This window comes from Calypte anna, chromosome 8 (assembly GCF_003957555.1).
Source record: "Calypte anna isolate BGI_N300 chromosome 8, bCalAnn1_v1.p, whole genome shotgun sequence".
In the NCBI taxonomy this organism is placed as follows: Eukaryota; Metazoa; Chordata; class Aves; order Apodiformes; family Trochilidae; genus Calypte; species Calypte anna.
Genome location: NC_044254.1, coordinates 15,207,365 through 15,228,473, shown reverse-complemented (window position 1 = coordinate 15,228,473; position 21,109 = coordinate 15,207,365). Strand labels below are relative to the sequence as shown.

The following is a 21,109-nucleotide window of genomic DNA, read 5'->3' as shown; positions in this document are numbered from 1 at the left end:
TTTATATTTATATACAGTGCAGAAAATTATAGATTAAGAAAACAATTGCATGTTTATTTGGAAGAGTTAAAAAGCAAATAAAACCACCCCAAAACCTAGATCTCTTTCAATGCGCTTTTTTACTATCAATTTTAAAAATTAACATTTTTCTCCAAAGCATCCTTAAACAGTCAAACACAGAAAAATAGTAATTTCTCTTCTACCTGCCAGTCTTCATATTTTTATTTATGTAATTAGATTTTTTCTTAAAGTATATCTCAAAAGAAGACTGAATTTCCTAAATTCCTAAATTTAGAAAATTCTAAAGAATTTAGTGCATGGAATTTCTGTGTCAGCAATGGGAGATATGATAGAATCATGAAATGGTTTGGGCTGGAAGGTACCTTAAAGATAATTTAGTTCCAACCCCTCTGCATGGGCAGGGACACCTCCCACTAGATCAGCTTGCTTAAGGCCTCATCCAGGCTGCCCTTGAACTCTTCCAGGAATGGGGTATCCACAGCTTCCCCAGGCAACCTGTTCCAGTGTCTCAGCATCCTCACACAAAGAAATGGTGATACACATGCATCTCTATTTTCACTTTCCAGTCCAGTACATATACAGCTCCAGTTCAGTATCTATGACTACAGGACTTATTTTTTCAAAATAAATGGTGCTTTTTTTGAACTTGCATCTCTTTCATACACTGAACTGTCATTTAATTGACCTGGGTTTCCTCATCTTTTATGCAGGAGTGTGCATATTTATCAAATTATGAATACATGCTATGATAACCTGACAGTGATTAGATGTAAAATTACCATTTCAGTGTTTCTACTGCCTGCATATAGGTGAGCCTGCATTTCAGGGGAAATTATTTCAGTGTTCTGGACACAGTTCTATGATACATCATTATGGGAGATACTTCCAGCACACAGTATGGTATTAACAGTTCATAAAATCTTTTTCCCTGTATCTTGAAATGAAGAGTTTATTTCTACTTTGGCATTTAACAGAGCTCCTGTTACTGTGTGTGGTCTACTTGAAACCATATTAATTATGTAAAATACAGTTTTCTTCTGAGTATATATTCTGCTTCTTGTTATAATAACTCAGTGTAGCACGACTGATAATCATTGGTACTTAACATGCACTTAAAGAAGAGAAGCTAAATTACAACTAGGCAGCGAGGTCTCATAGAGGATGGGGGAGTGATGTTATGATAGGCATAATTCCATACGCTGATCTTGTTCCTGGACACATGCAATGAAAGTTGTGACAGCAGACCCCATCGTAACAGGGATTTGTGCAGTTTCTTCTGCACATCTGAAACTAAAGAGAATAAGGTTTTTTTCTACTGTGCTGGGCTCTGTTGGAATTTTTTGGCTGGGAGTAGAAACTTGAAGTTATAGATAAAAGTTTGGAAACTACTGAAGTGTGTGTACCATTCCTGTTGCCACAATATCTTGTCGTGCTTCTTGGATACTGCAGCCATCTGCAGATCTCAGGTTCAGATGGCCATTGCTTGTGCTGTGCCATACATAACCTCTATCGAGTCCTTGCCATCATCAGAAAGGTGATTGTGCAGATTTTTGTGTGTTAGATTCTTTTGCAAGCCACTTTGCCAGTCCTTCTTCTAGCATAAAACCATCAGGAACTGCTACAATGAGAAGCACATTGAAGGCAGCATTTCTTAAAATTTTTGTTTTCCTTCCTTTCTATGATAAAATGTCTCTCTCTTTTATGCCCCTTTCTAGAGTCAGTGTGGCACACACAGCACTGCAAGGACACAGCTCCAGTTCTGTGAGCAAACCTGCACTGCTGTGGGAGCAGCTTCTGGGCAGCGTGCTCTGTGTGTCAGTAAAGGCTGGTGGCCTCATCAGGGACTGGAAGCCTATGTGTTAGCAAGGAGTCCCTGGGGAATTTTAATACCTGTTTAGATGCAATGTTCTGGCTGAGGACAGCCACACAGCTTCTCATAGAGGAGCTGTAGCACTGAGTGCTTCAGCCTAGCAGCTGTCCCATGATTAAAGCAAACATTCCTCCCCAAGTGTCCTTAGGGGCAAGAGCTCACACTGCTCAAAGAGGCAGAGGGGACCAACTGGTTGAGGGCTGTAGGTTGGACAGCCTTATTATAAGGAACATTTTTTTTTTCTTTAATGTATTTCATCTCTGAAAGACACAGCCAGACACTGACTAATTGCACATAAGAATTAAACCTCATTTAATGAGTGTCCTACTCGAATTCATCTACATACACTGTGGTGCCTTATGGATATTTGTACCTTAAACAGCCTCTTGTTACAAAGCAGAGGGCTGTGACTTAGATTAAATTTAAATCCTGATTTGTGACATGTTAGCACAGCAAACTAATGCCAAAATCTATTAAGACTCTAAGGGATTTTTTTTGTTGTTTTTGTTGTTCTTGACGTTGGGTGAGTGCTGAGATCTTGACCACAATCACATTTGCTTCTGGGCAGGAGGAAACAGTCCATGTAGTTCCAGTAATCCAGACAAGCTGTCACATCTGGTTTTATGAATTACTTCGGGGGGGAAGGGAAGTTTGCAATTGATTAACATTGTTCTTAAAATCAAAGACTACTGTATTTCAGGAATTACTATAGAAAGCTTCAGGGACCTTGGCAGCTAGCTCAAAAAAAGAAAAACCAAAACCGAAACAACTCTTCTTAAATTATTTTATTCTTTTTTTTTTTTCCTAGAAGATTATTCAGAAAATCATACTGAGAGACCTAATAGTTCCAAATATGTACTTGCAACTCTTCAAAATGAAATGGAAAATTAATAAACATTTGGTCTTTCTACATTATTGTAATTTTTTTTATCATGCATAAGGTGAAAATCCTATTTTTTGTATTTGAAATGAGTATGCTTATACTAAATAGTGAAGCATTTTTACTACACTTGTCAAACAGGTTTTCTTATTGTTTAATTATCTACTACCATCTACTGAAATGGTTTTACAATTCAAGAGCATATAAAAATGAATGTAAATAGATTTAGAAAAAATATACAGTTTTACTGCGGTCATGCAGTTTTAATCATGTTTGGCTTTTTTCTAACGGCAGGTTGAGTGTGTGCTAGTAGCAAGTCATTGTGAAATATAAATAATATTGTGCATGAGACTCACTGGCTGTTAAGCATGCTGTAGTTTAAGGCTACACTTACCTTTCTATAACAATTCCTACTAGAAGTCAGCAACCTGAATTCTTACCTGATTCAGTATTCTCTGTGGTGACTACATGGTGTAACACGGTGCAGCTTAGGAGCAAATCTTTGAGAGTTATTAATGCCCAGGATTTTAGTGTTATCTTTTTCTTCTAAGAAGTTACAATTTGAGAATCTCATTTTGCATTGGAAGTTGTTCAGTTTACACAACTTAACACAACTTTACTTAACACAGCTTCTCTGATTTGTTCAGCTTCATGGTCGTCTCTTCTGTTCAGCTGTACCATTTCCATCACTCGTCAGTTTAGATGTTTTATTCTTATTTGGGAGTTTAGGTGGCAAATGCAATTTGGCAAGGCACCTGCTTCACTGATTATTTGGTTCAGAACTGACCTGAGGAAAAAGTATGGGGACCCCATGGGTTTTCAGAAACAACATTACTACTCTCTTTTACCACATCATTCTGAATAGACTCAATATTATTAAAAGACATGCTCAGACCACTACCCATTATTTTCAGCAATCATACTTAAAGCATTTTCCAGGAGCACAAAAACTGAAGGCTGGCATTTTGTGTAAATTGATAGTCTTAGAGCCTGCAGTCAGTGAGGCTGAGTCACTAGGCCATGCTTCCTTTTCCTTTTCCTTCTTTTCCTTTTCCTTCTTTTCCTTTTCCTTCTTTTCCTTTTCCTTCTTTTCCTTTTCCTTCTTTTCCTTTTCCTTCTTTTCCTTTTCCTTCTTTTCCTTTTCCTTTTCCTTTTCCTTTTCCTTTTCCTTTTCCTTTTCCTTTTCCTTTTCCTTTTCCTTTTCCTTTTCCTTTTCCTTTTCCTTTTCCTTTTCCTTTTCCTTTTCCTTTTCCTTTTCCTTTTCCTTTTCCTTTTCCTTTTCCTTTTCCTTTTCCTTTTCCTTTTCCTTTTCCTTTTCCTTTTCCTTTTCCTTTTCCTTTTCCTTTTCCTTTCTTTTTTCTTTTTTCTTTTTTCCTCCCCTCTTCTTTTAAACACTAGAATCTAATTTGTTTCAGAAACCTCCATTCTGGCTCATAAACATTATTTTCCCATTGCAAAGAAGCATGCACCAGGGCCTCTAGTTGCTTTCCAACAGCCCAGAATCAGGTTGTTATGAGCAGCACTGGGTGGGTGGCTGCTGCCCCTTTCTGATGCTGGGACACAGGTCTGGGACACCAGCAGTGGCTGTGGCACAAGAGAGAGAGGGATGTGATGCTGAGTGGTCCAGTCCTGCGACCACCCAACAAAGTTTGGCTCCTTTTTTCAACCGGCAGCCAAAACACTACCAGAATTAAAAAAGAAACTGAGAACCAATAATTGGCTGCCCATTCTTTTGTCTTAGGTTTTAAAGCTCTGAGGCCTGTTCTCTGTTTTGCCAGCAGGAGTGTTTTAGTCATTTTCTGCTTCAGATTATTTCCACTCTTGAAATATTTTATGTTAAACTATTCTGGGAGGGAGAATAAAGGAAGTGGCTGTGCAAAATCCATTGATGGTTTCTTGGCATAGAGAATGTGAACAATTTCTGCTGTCATTGCACCCTGCCTGCTTCAACAGTGAAAAGGAAAGGACCTGGCCCCTGCCTCCTACTGTTGTTTTTTTTTTAATGTACCTAATTTTCAGGTTGAACCTCATATCCTAATGGGTATGAGGTTCAAGCTGGGAGTTTATCCAAACAGGGAAAAAGAATTTTTTGAAAGAATGTTCAGGTCTAACAAGAGATTTGTAATAGGTTGTCATAAAATAAAACTGGAATATCACGTGTTTTAAGTCACAGTTTAAGTAGTTTGAGTTTGGCATTTTTTGGAGTTGCTTTTCTTCAAGAAAAAATCCTACTTCATTTCTCATACTCAACTATTAGTTCTGTCCAGTTGTGTCCATCTTGGCATTGTCTTCATTTTAAAATAGAACATAGCTGAGGCTGCTCATCTCTCTGGTATGAGGATCTGTCTCAAAGCTTCCTTGCATCCCAACAGCAGAACATGTCAGTGCAGGAGCAGAGAGCCACTTTGCTTGCAGAACACGTTCTTTCTCTGTGTCCAGAGTGACCTTTGGGGTCACTGCATGCATGGTTCCCTCCTTGGAAGACTGTTTCACAGTGACCTCTGTGCCAGGTGACACATCTAGGTAACTAGGTGACAGGTACTTTTAGTTCAAAAGTATAATTAACTCTAGATGACAAGAGAGACAGAAGGAGTTTCACCTGTGGCTTTCAAGAGGATTTAAAGATAAATGCTTAAATGCATAGCCAATGGGATCAGCTTCCAGTGTTAGCATCCACACTATTGAACCCTTAGCTGCCTCAGAAGCAGGTTGAAGACTGTCCTGAAACTTGTAAGTCCATGGACAAAGATGCTGCTGAGACTGCTCAAGATGGGGAGAACTTTTCATTTAATTACTGGAAATTTGGAATGCAAATTACTAATGAGCACAGAGATGTAATTTACTTGACGACTTGTTAGAGACTGCATAGCTGGAACAAGGGCTTCAAAAACCTGTTTGTGCAGGAACATAACATACCTTTAACAGGTGGAATGTAGCCACGTAGAAGGATAAAAACCTCCCCTGTAACAAAATACATTATTATTCAATAGATAAACAGTTAACCGAAGTCTCTTTGGGAAATTTGAGTCAGGAATATTTCTGAATTATTTATATTTTAATTACATTGTTGTGTCTAAGAAGTGTACATTCTTGGCATAATTTTAGCATACTTCAGGTACTATTGGAATACAGAATAAAGATTTTCTTTTGGTTTGGGGTTGTTTTCTATGTGGTTATTGTTTCAAATCTACCATTTGTCGTTCTCCTGTGAACTTTGAAAAGTATAATATCATGCTTTGAAGGAGGTAGATGATGAGTTTATTTCTAGGAAGCTTGAGAACAAGTGCAAAGGATTATGTTTTAAAAATACAAACTTTTTTTAATTTACAAACACTGTTTTGATCTCTGTTTTTAAAGACTAAATAGGAGTATGCTAATTTTGAAGCTCTTTTTTTACATCCTGATTTTTTATGTGTTAGACAAACAGGCAAATCAGTGATCTGAATCTAATTTTGAGTATATTTATTGCTTAAACAAGTAGTTTGCTAGACAATTGCTATATGGATTTGTTGTTTCAGTTGTTTCTTAAAAGAAAACAACACACAGTAGTTGGTTTCCTTCATTATGGATGTGGATCTTTTTACTATTTGCTTATCACTATTGTGTATTATTTTTTTTAATTATTTTTATATGCCTATATATGGAAGCAATGTAATGTATTTGCCAGTACAACTATTAATAGCCTCTCCACATATGCATAATAAATTATTTATTTTAATCTGCACTAACAGAAATATACCTCCAGGAAATACAAGTGCAATTGAAATATAAATTTGCTTTTTTTTTTCCTCTTGTTGTTTCTTACACAGTTTGCAATTCCTAAATTGCTTCTTAGTTCTCTTTTTTCACTGACAGATAAATTCTGTGGCAAGATGATGACTCTGATTTCTTTTAATAATTAAGATTCTTTGGGTTTCTAACTTCCTATACTAAAAGTAGCAGCTATGTAGAAATGTATTAAAAGGTGTTTAAATATTATTTATTAAACATGTAAAATTAAAGGACAATAGATTGGATCTTGCTTACATAATATATAGCATCACTGGAATATGCACAGATTGAAATGAGCATTATCTGTTAACATGGATAACCCAATCACAACCTTCATGATTTTCCCCAAAGTCTTTCAAAACCAAAGAGACTGTGGACTGGATCTACAGATCATGTGTTCTGGGATGTTCTTACCCTTTACTAGCCTAATGCTGTGCTTCTTGAACTCCTTCCTGAATGTTTTCTTCTACTTTTTCCTTTGCTGTATTGTTGTTGGTGTTTCTAACATCAAATAGTGAAGACAACTAATTTTGCACCCAGAAGTTTCTAGATTTTTAATCATCACTTCAGATACCTTATTGTCCACCCAAATATTTCAGAAATCTAGGCAATTTCTTCATCATGTTTAAGAAAGAAAAATAACTGGAATTTTTGTCTTTTGGGTAGGTCAGGCCCAATGCATCCTGAATTATGGCTGGATCAGATTCTACATTCAGGAGAGTCCTTCTTTGATCTTCCCATTCTTATCTCTAGATAAGAATTCTTGGGTAGGACCTAGTGTCTACTCAGTGTACAGGGTACATGTATAAGACACACATGAAGTGGTATTATCTATGTAATTAATTGTATTTGTACTTGATTGATGTAGGTTCTATAGCACACCAACTTCTCAAGGATGCATAAATATATACTAGACAAAAATACCTCATCTGTACTGGTGGTCTAAAGACTTTTCATCCCTTCCTCCTTTACTACATCAACTCCTGCACATCACTGCAACTTTTTTTTTCCTCTTTTATTTCAGCGTAGCTTGCTTGCACAAGAAGGACTTTTAATGACTATTTTTAAAGCAAGAGGCTTTACTTGAGGGATTTTAAAAATAAAATCTACCAGATTTATTTTCTAGTAACATCTTGACAAGTCTTTATAAAGATGTCAGTATTTATTTAAACATTTGCAAACACCAGTAAGCTTTTTAACTTTTCTTTTTCAGTCTTTAAAGTGAATATTATAAAAAATGTATTAAATCACCAGAATTAGTAATTATTAGTCTTATTTCCTGTATTCATTTGGTCTTTTAAAACACCCAATTAAATATAGAAAATTACAAATGTGAGCCATTAGCTCTGAGGCATGTAACTGCCAGGCAAACATCCCTTACAAATACAGAAGTATTTAAATCTTTCAGTTAAAAATAGGCAGAGTAAAGATGTCCCTAAATTCTAAAATAACTCTCTTGTAAAACTCCAGATAACATGCAATGTCTCATGAGATTGTTGCTTTAGGGCAACATGAGTGTAGACCCATGGTTAGTAAATGGTCTTACAAAGTGAGTGTTTAATATACAGAGACTTAAAGCCGAGTCATTTTAAATTTGCAGCATACGTTGTCAAGAAACAGTGTTTCCTGGTAGTTATATTGCTGTTTTTCTTTCTAGGGGGATGCCAAAAGTCTTCTAGCCTCTGAGAATGTGAGCACTGCCCAGAAGTTGGACTTTTCAGATACAATGGTACAGCAGAAGCTGGATGAAATAAAGGACCAAATCAAGCGGGAAATACGGAAGGAACTTAAAATCAAGGAGGGAGCAGAGAACCTCAGGAAGGTCACAACAGATAAAAAGAACTTGGCATATGTGGACAACATCTTGAAAAAATCAAATAAGAAGTTAGAAGACTTGCATCATAAGTTACAGGAGTTGAATGCACACATTGTTGTAACGGATCCAGAAGATGTTGCAGGTACCATATTGTGAAATCTGTTTTTTCCTCTTGCTTTTTCCTTGCTTATCCCAGTTCACTTAAAAAAAATTGCTCTGGGAACAAGCAATTTCTTACCTGTGTATGTCTACTTGTTTTGTCTCACAAATAAGTGTCCAGTCCCTTTAAGACTGTATGCTTACACAAGCACTGTATTTCACAGACAACTTGACAATGATCTAAAAAGTAACTTAACATGTACCAGTTCTTCACTTCCAGATATTACTACATTAAAATCTTTTCTCAATTACTGTAATATTTCCCAATTTCAGTGTCTTTCCAGTGATTTTCTCTGAGTAGTGCTGTGGGCATTAGCATTAGTACACATTTTTATTCTAAAGGGGCAAAAATTATAAAATTTTATACTTTGAAGTTGCTTGGGTTTTTCTAAACTTAAATTTAACTTTTAAGAGCATTTTTTTGTTGCACTGTTTATCCGACTAACTTATCAAACATTTTCTTACTGTGGCAATGATTTAGTAAGTCTTCAGGCTATTTCACAAAGAAGCTGTCATTTTAAAGACAACTTGAAATTATTTTCACAGAATCACAGAATGGTTGTAATTAATGGATTTAATTAGTATTTTCTGCGGCATGGCAGTGAGTACACTCATTTTGAATGTGTTTTTTAAAAATACTAGGCTTGGTGTTTTAAGATGGAATGTTGTGAAAGTAAACAGTCCTTTTCCAGCTTTGTGGAATCAGTTGGGAGATGGTGCCAGCCTGGTGATTTCATGTGGCACAGACAGACTCTTCTTGGCAAAAAGTTAATAAATGTGCATGAACCATTGAAGTGTGTTTGTGAAGTGAATGTTAAGCTTTAAGAGACTTGGTTGGGCAGCGAAGTAAAATACTTCATCATTCTTGCAAAGAAAGGTTGGTTACAGTAAGAATGTAGGAAAATACTGGCAGGTAATGTCAGTAATTCGTACTATCTGGCACTGTGACATGCTGCAGAAGTGTTGTCCTGCACAGTCTTCTCTGTATTATCTGCATCTTTTGCTTTTGATCTTCATGACATACAAGGAGTGGAGAGGAGGGACAGCTGGAACTAGTGAGGCAAACTAGATGCTGCAACATGAAACGTGTATGAATACAATAATGTGTGATTCATTGATAGCTGTTGGGTTTTTATTACGCATTAAGTGTTCTGTTCTATATCAACTAAGGTTTATGAAAAGCCTCTTCAGTGTTGACAGTAGTGTGGCTTTTAAAGGAATGGGAAGAGTGGAACAGAAAGAAAATCATATGTGTATAGACTGAATATAAAAATCTGTGTGGACATGGACTCATGAAGTTCATTTAACAGTAGAACTTGAAAAGTGAGTGAGCACAGAATGCTCTTGCTGGAGTGCCCTCTTCCAGTGTAGTGTTTTAAAACTTTATCACAGTAAGTTTATGAGCAATATTGTTCTTGTGTGGACTTGGGAAGCTCAGTAGACTCTAAGAAAACATTTATTACTTCTAAAGAGATGATTTAGTTAGAAAGATCCGAATGATGTTGTTCGCATCCTTAGTACACTTAGTAGCAGTGCCCATTGCATCTTGTGAGCTGTATTAGCATCTAGGCTCATCTTGCCTTGTGTTCAATTTCCACAAACTTCACGAAAACCTCAAGGGATAAAGGATCAAGATTGATAAACTTATGTGCTTCTAATTGCTTTTGTTGCATGCTAAACTTCTTAGCACTATGTTTTTAACATGCGTTGCATTCAGAGTGTTTTTACCTAAGACCGAAGTCTTAGGTTTGACTTAAGGTATTACTGAGCTTGGCCATTGCAAAATAAGGTTGGTAATATAAAACTTTGTGCCAAATGTGTAGGTGTTTGCTTGTGTGTGTATCTACAGCAGTATTCAGCAAATACATAAACACACAGCCCTGAAGATCTCTGCCGTCTGACAGAAGATACCTCTCTGGAGAGGTCACACTATCTTAGTCTGGAAATTCTTGCTTTTGCTCAGGATTGGCAATTAATTTAATTAGCATTTTCTGATGAATATGGCAGCTCCCTGTATAAATGAAGTATTTCCAGAGGTTAGCATTTTTCAGAGTTCCAGCTTTCGTGCATGCTTGACCTTTTCCTATCAGTTAGTGACAGATAATTTAAAAGTAAGAAGGAAATACACAGGAAATATTTAGACTGTGCAGAGAATTAATTCTGAAAGTAAGGTGAAAAAGTTTCAAGAGCTGTGGAAGTCAAGGTGTGTGTTCTCTTTATGCAGTTAAATGTGTTTTGGAGGTGGTGATGTTTTCCCTGTCTTCTAGAGTATATTGTATAGGTTTTTGAAGGTTCTAAGTAGCAAAGGCAGTACTGAGATTCATTGAGAAGTAACACCCTCTGACCGATCAGGCCTGAACTTTGAAGATTTTTGGACCGTTTCTGTCAATTGGTTGAAAGGTTATTGTGGTAAATTGGAGAAGTCATTTAATCATTCTTGGTTCCTATATGTAAGAAGTGGGTGTGAACATATATTTGTACAATGCTCCATATTGAGAGCTGAAAAGTGCCATGACATTTATTGAGACTCTTCCTGTTACTTATGATATCAAGTGTAGCTTACAGTAATTTTTTAACAAACCCCTGATTTGTGGTCTAACTTCTTTGTAATCAGCACACTGTAATCAATACATGTTAGAACCATTAAATGTAGTGCTAATTAATCTTCTGCAGAAAAAGAGGTTTTAATAACATTCTACTTCAAATACATTAGGATATTTTGATGGTAGTTTGCTTTGAGCTGCAGGCTTTCCATGTCCTAATGCCAGAGGAATTCTTTTTCACAACTATTTGAAGAATTGGTGTTAAACCTTAACCAAAAAGTAGAGTTTGCCAAAAAGCTGTGTTACTGAGCGTAAGGGTAGATTTGTATGATTCAGAGTGATGCGGATGTATGATTCAGAGACTACTTTTAGTGTATCTTAGGTTTACTTTACATTATAGGGTTCCTGGTGCATCTAGATTTGTTTTGGAATTGAGACTTTGTACCCAGCTCTGCCCTTATCATGGACTGTATTAGTCATACTAGGACACAGAGTTTTAAAATTTGTCGGTCAGTAATTAAAAGTGAAGCAGAACACAGCAATACAAAATGAGTAGAACAAGGCTAGTGACCATGGCTGCTGCAAAGCAGAGAAATTTATTTTCATGTATAACATGGGGATGACTATTTCAGTCTTGGAGATGAACAAATCTTATATCTTGAAAACACGTTTCCACACAGTAGCACAGATTAAATTATAATTTGTGTCTAAAAACTAGCAGCAGAGATTGTGGTTTTTAATATGGCTCAGTGAGGTGTAAGGTTAAACTAGCTTACCTACAGGAAGACACTGGTTTAATTAGGCATACAGTTGATATGTAGGACATACATAAATTGGGATATTGATTTGTTCCATAGAGCTGAAGTAAAGGTGGATAGGGAAGTTGGATCATAGGAAAAACTTTGAGGGCATTGAGGACACTGGATAAAATGTGGAGAACATGAAATCAAATAGACTCTAGTTCATGCCTCTTCTTCCATTCTCCAAGCTAACTTCTAAGATATCCACTTTGCATCAAATTTGGCTGTAGGGTTTACAAAGAAAATAAATTATTTCACAAGTATGACTAGCTGACAGGAGAGTGAGAGAGAGAGACTGACTGGGGATTTTTTTTTTTCCTTACAAATTACTAGGTTCATCTGGCAGGCACCCAAGTGTCTATGTAAAACCAGCTACTGAAAATTGGTAGAGGCAGTGACTTTATAGACAAGATTCCACCTACAATGCTCATATCCATAGGAATTTAGTGGTAACTTTTGGGAACCTTAATTTCTAATAACATTATTGAAGCAATTTGAGGCAATCCCTTGCCACTTAGAATCATGGAATGGTTTGGGTTGGAAGGGACCCTAAAGATCTATTTCCAACCCCCCTGCATGGGCAGATACACCTCCCTCCCACTAGACCAGGTTGCTCAAAGCCCCATCCAGCCTGGCCTTGAACACTTCCAGGAAAAGGGCATGCACAGCTTCCCTGGGCAGCCTGTTCCACTGTTTCACCATCCTCCCACTAAAGAACTTCCTGCTAATATCTAATCTACATCTCCCCTCTTTCAACTTCAAACCATTCCCCCTCATCCTATCACTACGTTCCCTTGTGAAGCGTCCCCCTCCAGCTTTCTTGTAGCCCTCTTAAGGTACTGGGAGGCTGCTGTAAGGTCTCCACTGAGCCTTCTCTTCTCTAGGCTGAACAACCCCGATTCTCTCTGTCTGTCTTTATAGCAGAAGTGCTCCAGCACTCTGATCATCTTTATGACAATACTCTGAACTCATGCCAACAGGTCCATGTGTTCATGTTAGGGGCTCCAGATCTGAACACAGTACTTGAGGTGGGGTCTCACCAGAGCAGAGTAGAGGGGAAGATCACATCCCTTGGCCTGCTGACCTGCTGGCAACACTTCTTTTGATAAAGCCCAGGATACTCTTGGCTTTCTGGGCAGCAAGCACACACTGCTGGCTCATGTTGAGCTTTTGATCAACCAGCACCCCCATGTCCTTCTGCTAAGGGCTGCTCTCAATCCATTCTCCACTCTGCCTGTATTTGTGTTTAGGATTGCCTCGAGCCAGGTGCAGGACCTTGCACTTGGTGCAAGTTCAAGCCTTGTTGAACTTCATGCAGTTTGCCCAGGCCCATTTCTCAGGCCTCTCAAGGTCCCTCTGGATAGCACCCCTTCCCTCCAGTGCATCAACCACACCACACAGCTTTGTGTCATCAGCAAATTTGCAGAGGGTTCACTCAATCCCACTGTCCCTATTGCCAACAAAGAAGTTAAACAGCACTGGACCCAGTACTAACTCCTGAGGAGCACCACTCATCACTGATCTCAACTTGGATTTTGAGCCGTTGACCACAACATTTTCAGTGTGACTATCCAGCCAATTTCTCATCCACTGAGTGGTCCATCTGCCAAGTCCTTTTCTCTCCAGTTTAGAGACAAGGATGTTGTGTGGGACAATGTCAAAAGCTTTCCATGAGACCAGTTAGATGACATCAGTTGCTCTTCACTTATCTACCAAAGCTGTAGCCCCATCACAGAAGGCTATCAGATTTGTCAGGCATGATTTGCCCTTAGTAAAGGGCACTGTTTAGTAGATAAAATTGAGATTCAGTTCAACTTCAAAAGTTTCCAGGATTGATGTTCTCTATTTCATACAGGTGATTGAAGAACTTGAATATGTAGCATCTGGGAAAGAGTCCCTAAAGGAGGGAGCAGCAGTCTTGGAGGGGTAGACTGGTGTCACTACTCAAATAAATACAATTTAGATGGGAGTGCTGGTAAAAGGCAATTGAGAAGCAAGAAGTGTTTGCTGGTAAGCACTATGCATAGTGGAAAGGTTTTCAGAAGAGCAAAGACCATTATTAAGATAAATATATCAGTCTGAAAACTGCCATTGTCCTGATGCAGTCCAGAGACTGAAGAAAAAAACAAAAAATCCCAAAACACAAACAAACAAGCAAACAAAAAAAGGAAACAAAACCAAAACAAGACAAGAACCCCACAAACACAACAACAAACCCACTATTCACTTATTTTAAGTCTTATGGGTATATTTTCATGGAAACAGGATATTGCAGGTGCCGGGGAAGCAGTACTGCAGCTCATTCCAGCTGCTGGATGTGTGCTAACAAGCAGCTCAAAACTCATTAATATTAAGCAACAATATTCATAGTTGTTCAGCAAAACCAACATGAAATTAAGTCAAGTTCACTTGAAAGACATGTAACTTCGGTTGATATTCACTATCAAGAGGAAATGCCATGGGCCACTAATCAATATCCCAGCAAAGCTCTCGCTGTCCTCTGCAAAGTCAGACTTGAATGCATCCAAAATGACAAGTCTTGGACTGTACTTACTGACCAACACCTGTGGCAAACTGGAGAATCTCCTATTTTCCCCATTCCCTAACTTACTTGAGTGAAATACCAATTTGGTATGAGTACTTAACTCTGGTTTCACTTTCAGCAGATGCATATATCCCACTGATTGCAATTATCTGAATGAAAGTATTACTGACTTGTATTGTGAAGGTGATTAAATGTCTCCAGATGAGATTTGAGCCCCTCTGCATAGCACTTTACACAAATAGATCAGAGATAACCAGCCATACTGAAGTGATTACATGCTCACTAGACATTACAAAGAGAGAGGGGAACAGCTAATACAGATGGAGCTTGTAGTGCTGCTGCTAAGGTTGTCAACGCTTTCCATAATAGGACCAGTTTGTCTGGCTGACTTAAAACTTTAATCTGAATTCTTCAATAAGAAGCTGCCTCAGGCTGCTTACTGAATTGTAGTGGGGTTTAGGGGGAGGAGCAGTCACTTGGAAGCAATTTCTGAAAAACTGTTGATACATTTTCTTTTTTTTAAATGTTTTTTTAAAGTATTTGTTATAAACTATACTGTTCTGTATTCAGGAGTTTAGTGAGCAGCTATTATGCGTAAAAGCAAAAAATAATTTCTTCCTAGCAATTAGTCCATCCTCCAGAAAAGTTTCCTTTGCTGTTGGTGCCGAAAACCCAGTAGAACCAGTGAACTAAAAGAAATGGTAGAGGGGACTTTAGGTCCACAACTGCAGACCAACTTGTGAGGTGACCCAGGTGAGTGATGTGGTTACACCTTCACAGTGTAGACACTGAAGGGAGATAATAACAGCTGCCCAGGCAACCTGAACCGTGCTATCTCTAATTAGTCCTTGACTTGCAACTTGAGTATTGTTTTAATGCAAAGGCAGACAGCCTGTGTGCATCTTAAAAAGCTGTGAAAGCAGACTTCAGGAACATCACAGTCTTCCCAGAGATCATCAGAGGGCTGGGATCTTTAAGTGGCAGAGGCCTGCACCATAAATCTAAAGTTGGTAAATACTCATTTATGCAATTAATCTACTTACAGGGAGACCTGACACTGGGACTTTCAAGTCTCATGTTTGTTCTAATTTTTGAATGGGTTATTAGGTGAGGATTAGTTGAATGTGAAGATGTGAGAGGAAAGCATGTTGTTAATCTTTTTTTGATTAGTAACAGATTTAAGGTAAAGCTGTTCAATTGCAGTGTTTTGCAGAGAAACCAAGCCAAAAAATTGAGGAGAGAATGAATGACAAAACAGATGAGGAATTTTAAATTTTTTTAAAAACATCTGGTATTTTTTGTACTACCTTTAAGTAGTGAGGATGCAGTAAGAGTCTTAAAAGTGGTGTGAAGTGAAGACTGAATTAGCAGAAAAGGAAATTAAAAACTCTCTTTACAAGAAATCTGTATGTATCCTCAGCAAATTTTGCAATTTAGAAGGAAATTAGACAGCAAACTTGAAAGTGAAATGCATTTAATCTCCAAAACCAGTTATCAAAAGTATCTGTGGAAGAAATGGCAGATAAGACACCTCCTCCCATGACATCCCATAATTAATAAATTTTAAGTTACCAGTTCAATGCCTACATTTTCTAATAATTGAGGATTCCAATAACTCAATCCATTATCCAAATTTTAATTGAAGAAAAATTAATTAAAATTGGGGGGAAAGACTGTAGGGTTGGTATTGGGCAAATACTACCTTCCAGGAAACAGTAAAATGTCATTTTCCCATAGAGAAGGTATTCTCTCAGATGCTAGGGTAGAAGACATCAACAAAAAACCCTCCAACATTATTACAGTGGACATAAGCCATCCTCTTAGAAAAAAATTGAAAGAGAAGCCATTGGGACTGATATTTGGTTAATGGACAGTTGTGTTGAAAATACTTAAGCACTAGGAAATAGTTGAGTGGCCACTTTCAGTTCACTCACAGTTCATTTTGCAGAAGCTGAAATATGAGCCAGTGGTTAGGAGACTTTTCTGGAAGAGGATAGAAAAGTTAGGGAGTTTGACTATATAATTTGATTGATAGAACAGACTTGCATTCCATTAAATTAATCTAGTAAGATGGAGATCTAAACATGGCAATATTGTCAAACAGAAGCTTTATCCTTCTGCAGATCAGTTCAATAACCTGTCTACCTATATATCCAATTATCCCAGGATTCTGTTACAATTCCAGAGCAAATTCACTCAACTTTATGACTAAGGAAATGGCTCATTTTATCTATCCTTAATTTTGACATCAACTGTGTCTGCAGCATTCACATGAGAATCGATGAGGATCTACTTAATATCTGATTTTGGAGCATGCTCATTAATATTGAATATCATTGTCCAAGTTTGTTTGGTTTTGAAGCATTTAGGTTTAAAATCATGAGTGTAACAAAGCTTAATAGAAAACTGCATTTGTAATTGACATGGCAGAAGAAATAAATCTCTTTTGAAATGAAAACTGACCTAGCTGCAAACCTGCCTATTTTACCACCCCCGGAAGTGATTCATATGATTAGGACATGTGTAGGAGTTGCTTGGCTTTTGTGAGGCTTTTCATGTTAAGGAGCATTTGCAGTGCTCTTGCAAAGTAGCTCTGGACAGGAGGGTAAGTTGTAGTTCTTAAATGTGATGTTCCAGCTTTGTTTATCTATAACTTAATAGAATAGGAAAGTTTAGGATGTTTTTGGGAAGAGAGGTTATTTTATGTGGGTTTGATTTTTTGTTTTTTTTTCTTTTCTGCATGCATTACATCTTACCTTTAATTCACAGATTGTCCTAGGACTCCTGATACTCCAAATAGCAATCCTCGTTTTTCTGCTAATAACAGATTGATGGCCTTAAAGAAGCAATTGGATATAGAACTGAAGGTAAAACAGGGAGCAGAAAATATGATACAGATGTACTCCAATGGCTCTTCAAAGGTAAGGCTTTGGAATACTTAGAATATGAAGTTACTATGGATTTTTCATATTGCTGTAGTGTGAATGTGCAGTACTAAAATTGCATACTGTTTATATGCTTCTTGTTTGGGGAATATTTTTGTTAAGTAGTTACTCAAATCTGCTACAAATTACTGTACCATTTTTTGTTGTGGTTTAATACCCACTCACATGATTGCTTTATCAATTTGTCCACATGTAGTTTAACCTAAATAACAAATCCAGCTTACTAAATTTAGTACATCTAGTAATCTTTGATCATGTGTGATTCACTTAGCAGCAAGGCTTGGTATGACACTGACTGGTATCTGATGCTTTTCCTAGCTCCACCAAAAAAAAAATTCCATTAATTTGAAGTTGTAATGTGCACAATAATTACAGTAAAGGTGGCATTGCCAGTTGTGTATCTGAAGTGGTCATATAGTTTTAGCTGGCAATAAAAAGATTGGTACCAAATAGCTGTTTTAATAAGAAGTGTATAATATTGATAGAGTTGTTATAAACTGCACTAGTACATGTGCACATAAAAAAATACATTAAAATACTTTTTTTTCACAGAAGAGTGGTTTTCTAGAGGTAGCACCTGATAGCATGAAACTGAAACTTAAAAAAAAGCCACACTTATCTCTAGATCTGAATTTTAAACACATGCTCACTTCCACTCACTCTTTTGACAGCACCAGAAGTTCTTCGAAGAGGGAGGGTGAGGAGTGTTTTCTAATCCCTAAATAGGTTTGACTTACTACATAGTTAGGACTATGTACACTAAGAATCCCTTAATTCAACTGAAAGACAAGCCAAACCTTTTAAATGAAAAAACCCCAAAACAAGACCAAAAGCATATTTTTGAGTATAAGGCACTCACAGTTCTCGCATGAGAAAAGGAGGGGAGGAGTCCTCTGGTTGCCTTCCCCTTCACCCTTCATTAGTCACTCTACGTGGTCTTTCCATTTACTTTAACTAGATCACTAAGGAGGTGAATTTCCAAACTAAAGGGAACACAAGCAAAGATCTAACAAATAGTAGGAGTGACTTGATTAGATGGTTCTGTGTGTCCAGACAATAGTAAATAAAATTGAAGTGTTTTAAGTTCTTAACTCACTAACACATGTCTAGGTGAGTACATTTATTAAAAAGAAATGTTTGACTTGAAGTGCAGACATATGTGAATTGCATTGCTACCCCTTATAATTTATACTAACCAAAAAGTATTTCTGAGTGAATCTGTGCTAGGGACTGGTGAACAGGCAGGTTACATTTTATCTGTGCCCTGTACCACTTTCTTTCAACTTGCAAAAATTACAGGGAATGCTCCTCACTCCCAGAAAAATGAGATGCCCTAGATGGACTATAGGCACCGTCACCTCATTCTGTCCCAGCAGCACTTCTCTTGAACCAGCTGGTGGTTTGGTAGCCCTGTCTGAAAGTGACCTGTAACCTAACTAGCCTGGGGCAGATAGAAGAAATATCTGGAGTACACCTTATGACTAAGGGCCTGGGAATGCTGTCCATGCACCACAGTCCCTCAGCTCCTAGAAATCCTGGAGTCTGCATCCTCTGGGACCATGTACTTAACATCAGGTACACTTAAAACTAATTATCAGCTGACCCAAATAGATCAAAAGACATACATGAATTATGTTCCTAATAAACCCTCAGTAAGTAACTTCATAACAGGCTGAAAAAAACTTCACTAAACACTCAGGCTCTAATATTAGACATGGCTGGCAGGCTTTGATCAGAGTAGGTAGATAGGATAAATTCTGTCTTGCTTTATGATTGACACATGTAATTAAAATTAATGATTGAATCTTGTATTTGCAATTGGTAAATGTTTAAATGTGCCTGCCAGATTGGGTGTATAGAGTAACTGGGCTGGGGAGAGCAAGCTGGAAACACAAAAGCATTGCCAGCTGCTTCAGCAAAGAGGATGGAAATGGTGCGTATTCATTCTCTCATGTTCTTAATACTCAGGAGTGAGTTAATTTGGCAGATTCTAACTGTAAGCTTGAGCATGGTGATTATGTTGTAAAGAGCAGAGCTTTAAACAGCTCAAGTCTCTGGATGAAGTGGGCAGAAGGGGCAAAAACTTTTCAGTTTGAATCCAACCCTAGTAATACAGTAATTTGTTAAAAATTAGTCTCAGGACCCTCTTTAAAATGTATGAAATTTTTTGTGAGCTTTATTCAAGTATACTATATGATCCAATTTCAAATTAGTTGTATTGTTTTGAGACCTAAATTTAATGGAGAGAGGTCATAATTTCTTTCATACAAGTAAAAATTCAGTCTGTTAATAGTAACAAACCTCAATAGTAACAAATATTACTAGGTTTTCCCTTTGTACTTTGCTTGCTTCAGTAAAATCACACTGAACTTATTTGGACTTAAGTGTTTCTGAGATATTGATCATCTTTCCTTGGATTTGTGTGGATTCTCTGAGATCTCATCACTGCTTTTTATGGGCACTGTCAGTTCTTCTATACGCAGGAGATGCCTTAAAATACTTTGTATTCAGCCTCCAGCACTAAAAGAGCTGCTGAATATAACATACCTGTTTTTAATCTGACAGGGATTTTCTGTCTCTTGAAAGTATAAAGATATCTCTATAATCCTGAATTACTGCTATTTTACACATTGAAGGGCTGACGTTACCCCTGAGCAAGCAAATCCATTGTGTAAGAGGATACGAGGGATAATCAAGTGCAACATGATCAAAAATAAGATAAAAGTGGAGATACAGACAAAGAAATACTTACAGCATATTTATACGTCAGAATGATTCATGGCTAAGGTTTAGTACAGGCTTCTAAAGTTGCTTGTAATCTGTTACTTAGACTGTATAACTCTGCTGTAGACAGTGGTTATTTCAAAAGTTGACATTTGTATTTGAGAGCCATCAGGGAATTCAGTGCAGTCATTAGGTAATTGGCTAGTGAACAGGGAATCTTAAAATATCAAAACTAGTGGTATCTCTCTGAAATGTTGATCAATACTAAAAGCCAAGACTTCTGAGGCTGTGTGGTCTGTGCAGAGAGCACAATTTCTCCACATGTAGCCAAAGCCTTTTTGTGTGTGTATCTTGGTGTATAAAGCCTGCAGAACATGTGACCTTGCACCTCAGATATTTTAATGCTAATAATGGTGCTCTATGAAGGCAAATTTCACTCTTCTTAGTATAATGATTTTTCTCACAGTATACTTTATGGTGCCAGTATTTCTAGCTCTGGGTATCTATGCTACTCTGCAGTTCTTTGTCCTGTCTGTGGCCAGGAGAAAAATTGAATTACTCCAACTTCTTAAATAATTGATAACCTTATTATAAAATTAAAAATATAGGTATAAACCATTTCTATGGGAAAGTAACTTATTAATGAGGTTATAGAGTGGCTATAAAATGAATTAACCAAAATACTCTTTGGGCTATAAAAAGTGTGATGTTCATCTGTGCTCAGTACTGTTAATTACTGTGATTGATTGGAATGGCAGACAGGACAAATAGCTAGCCTTAAATTTTCTCATACTGTACATTAAGTTGTTGATGAAATAGTACATAAAGTATATTCATACTCTATGTTTTTATTATTGCAAAAACCTCTTTAGCTTTGATTTTTTTCAGAAAAACATACTGCAGACTTAAAAATATGCTATGTAAGCTAACTTCATATTTCTCAATTCAAGATTGAAAATCAGCTCAAGTGAATTGATGCAATGATTTTTATATGGATTTAGTCAAGCAAATTTGTTTAATAGAAGATTTCTCATC

The 21,109-nt window shown here is 37.2% G+C and overlaps 1 protein-coding gene across 1 annotated transcript in view; it reads left to right on the top strand.

The window, feature by feature from the left end:
- PKN2 (protein kinase N2) overlaps positions 1-21,109 on the top strand; it is a 55,825-nt gene that overhangs the window by 14,875 nt on the left and 19,841 nt on the right. The window contains 2 exon segments of the mRNA XM_030455234.1: positions 8,200-8,500; positions 17,175-17,326. Coding sequence (XP_030311094.1) covers positions 8,200-8,500; positions 17,175-17,326 — 453 coding nt within the window.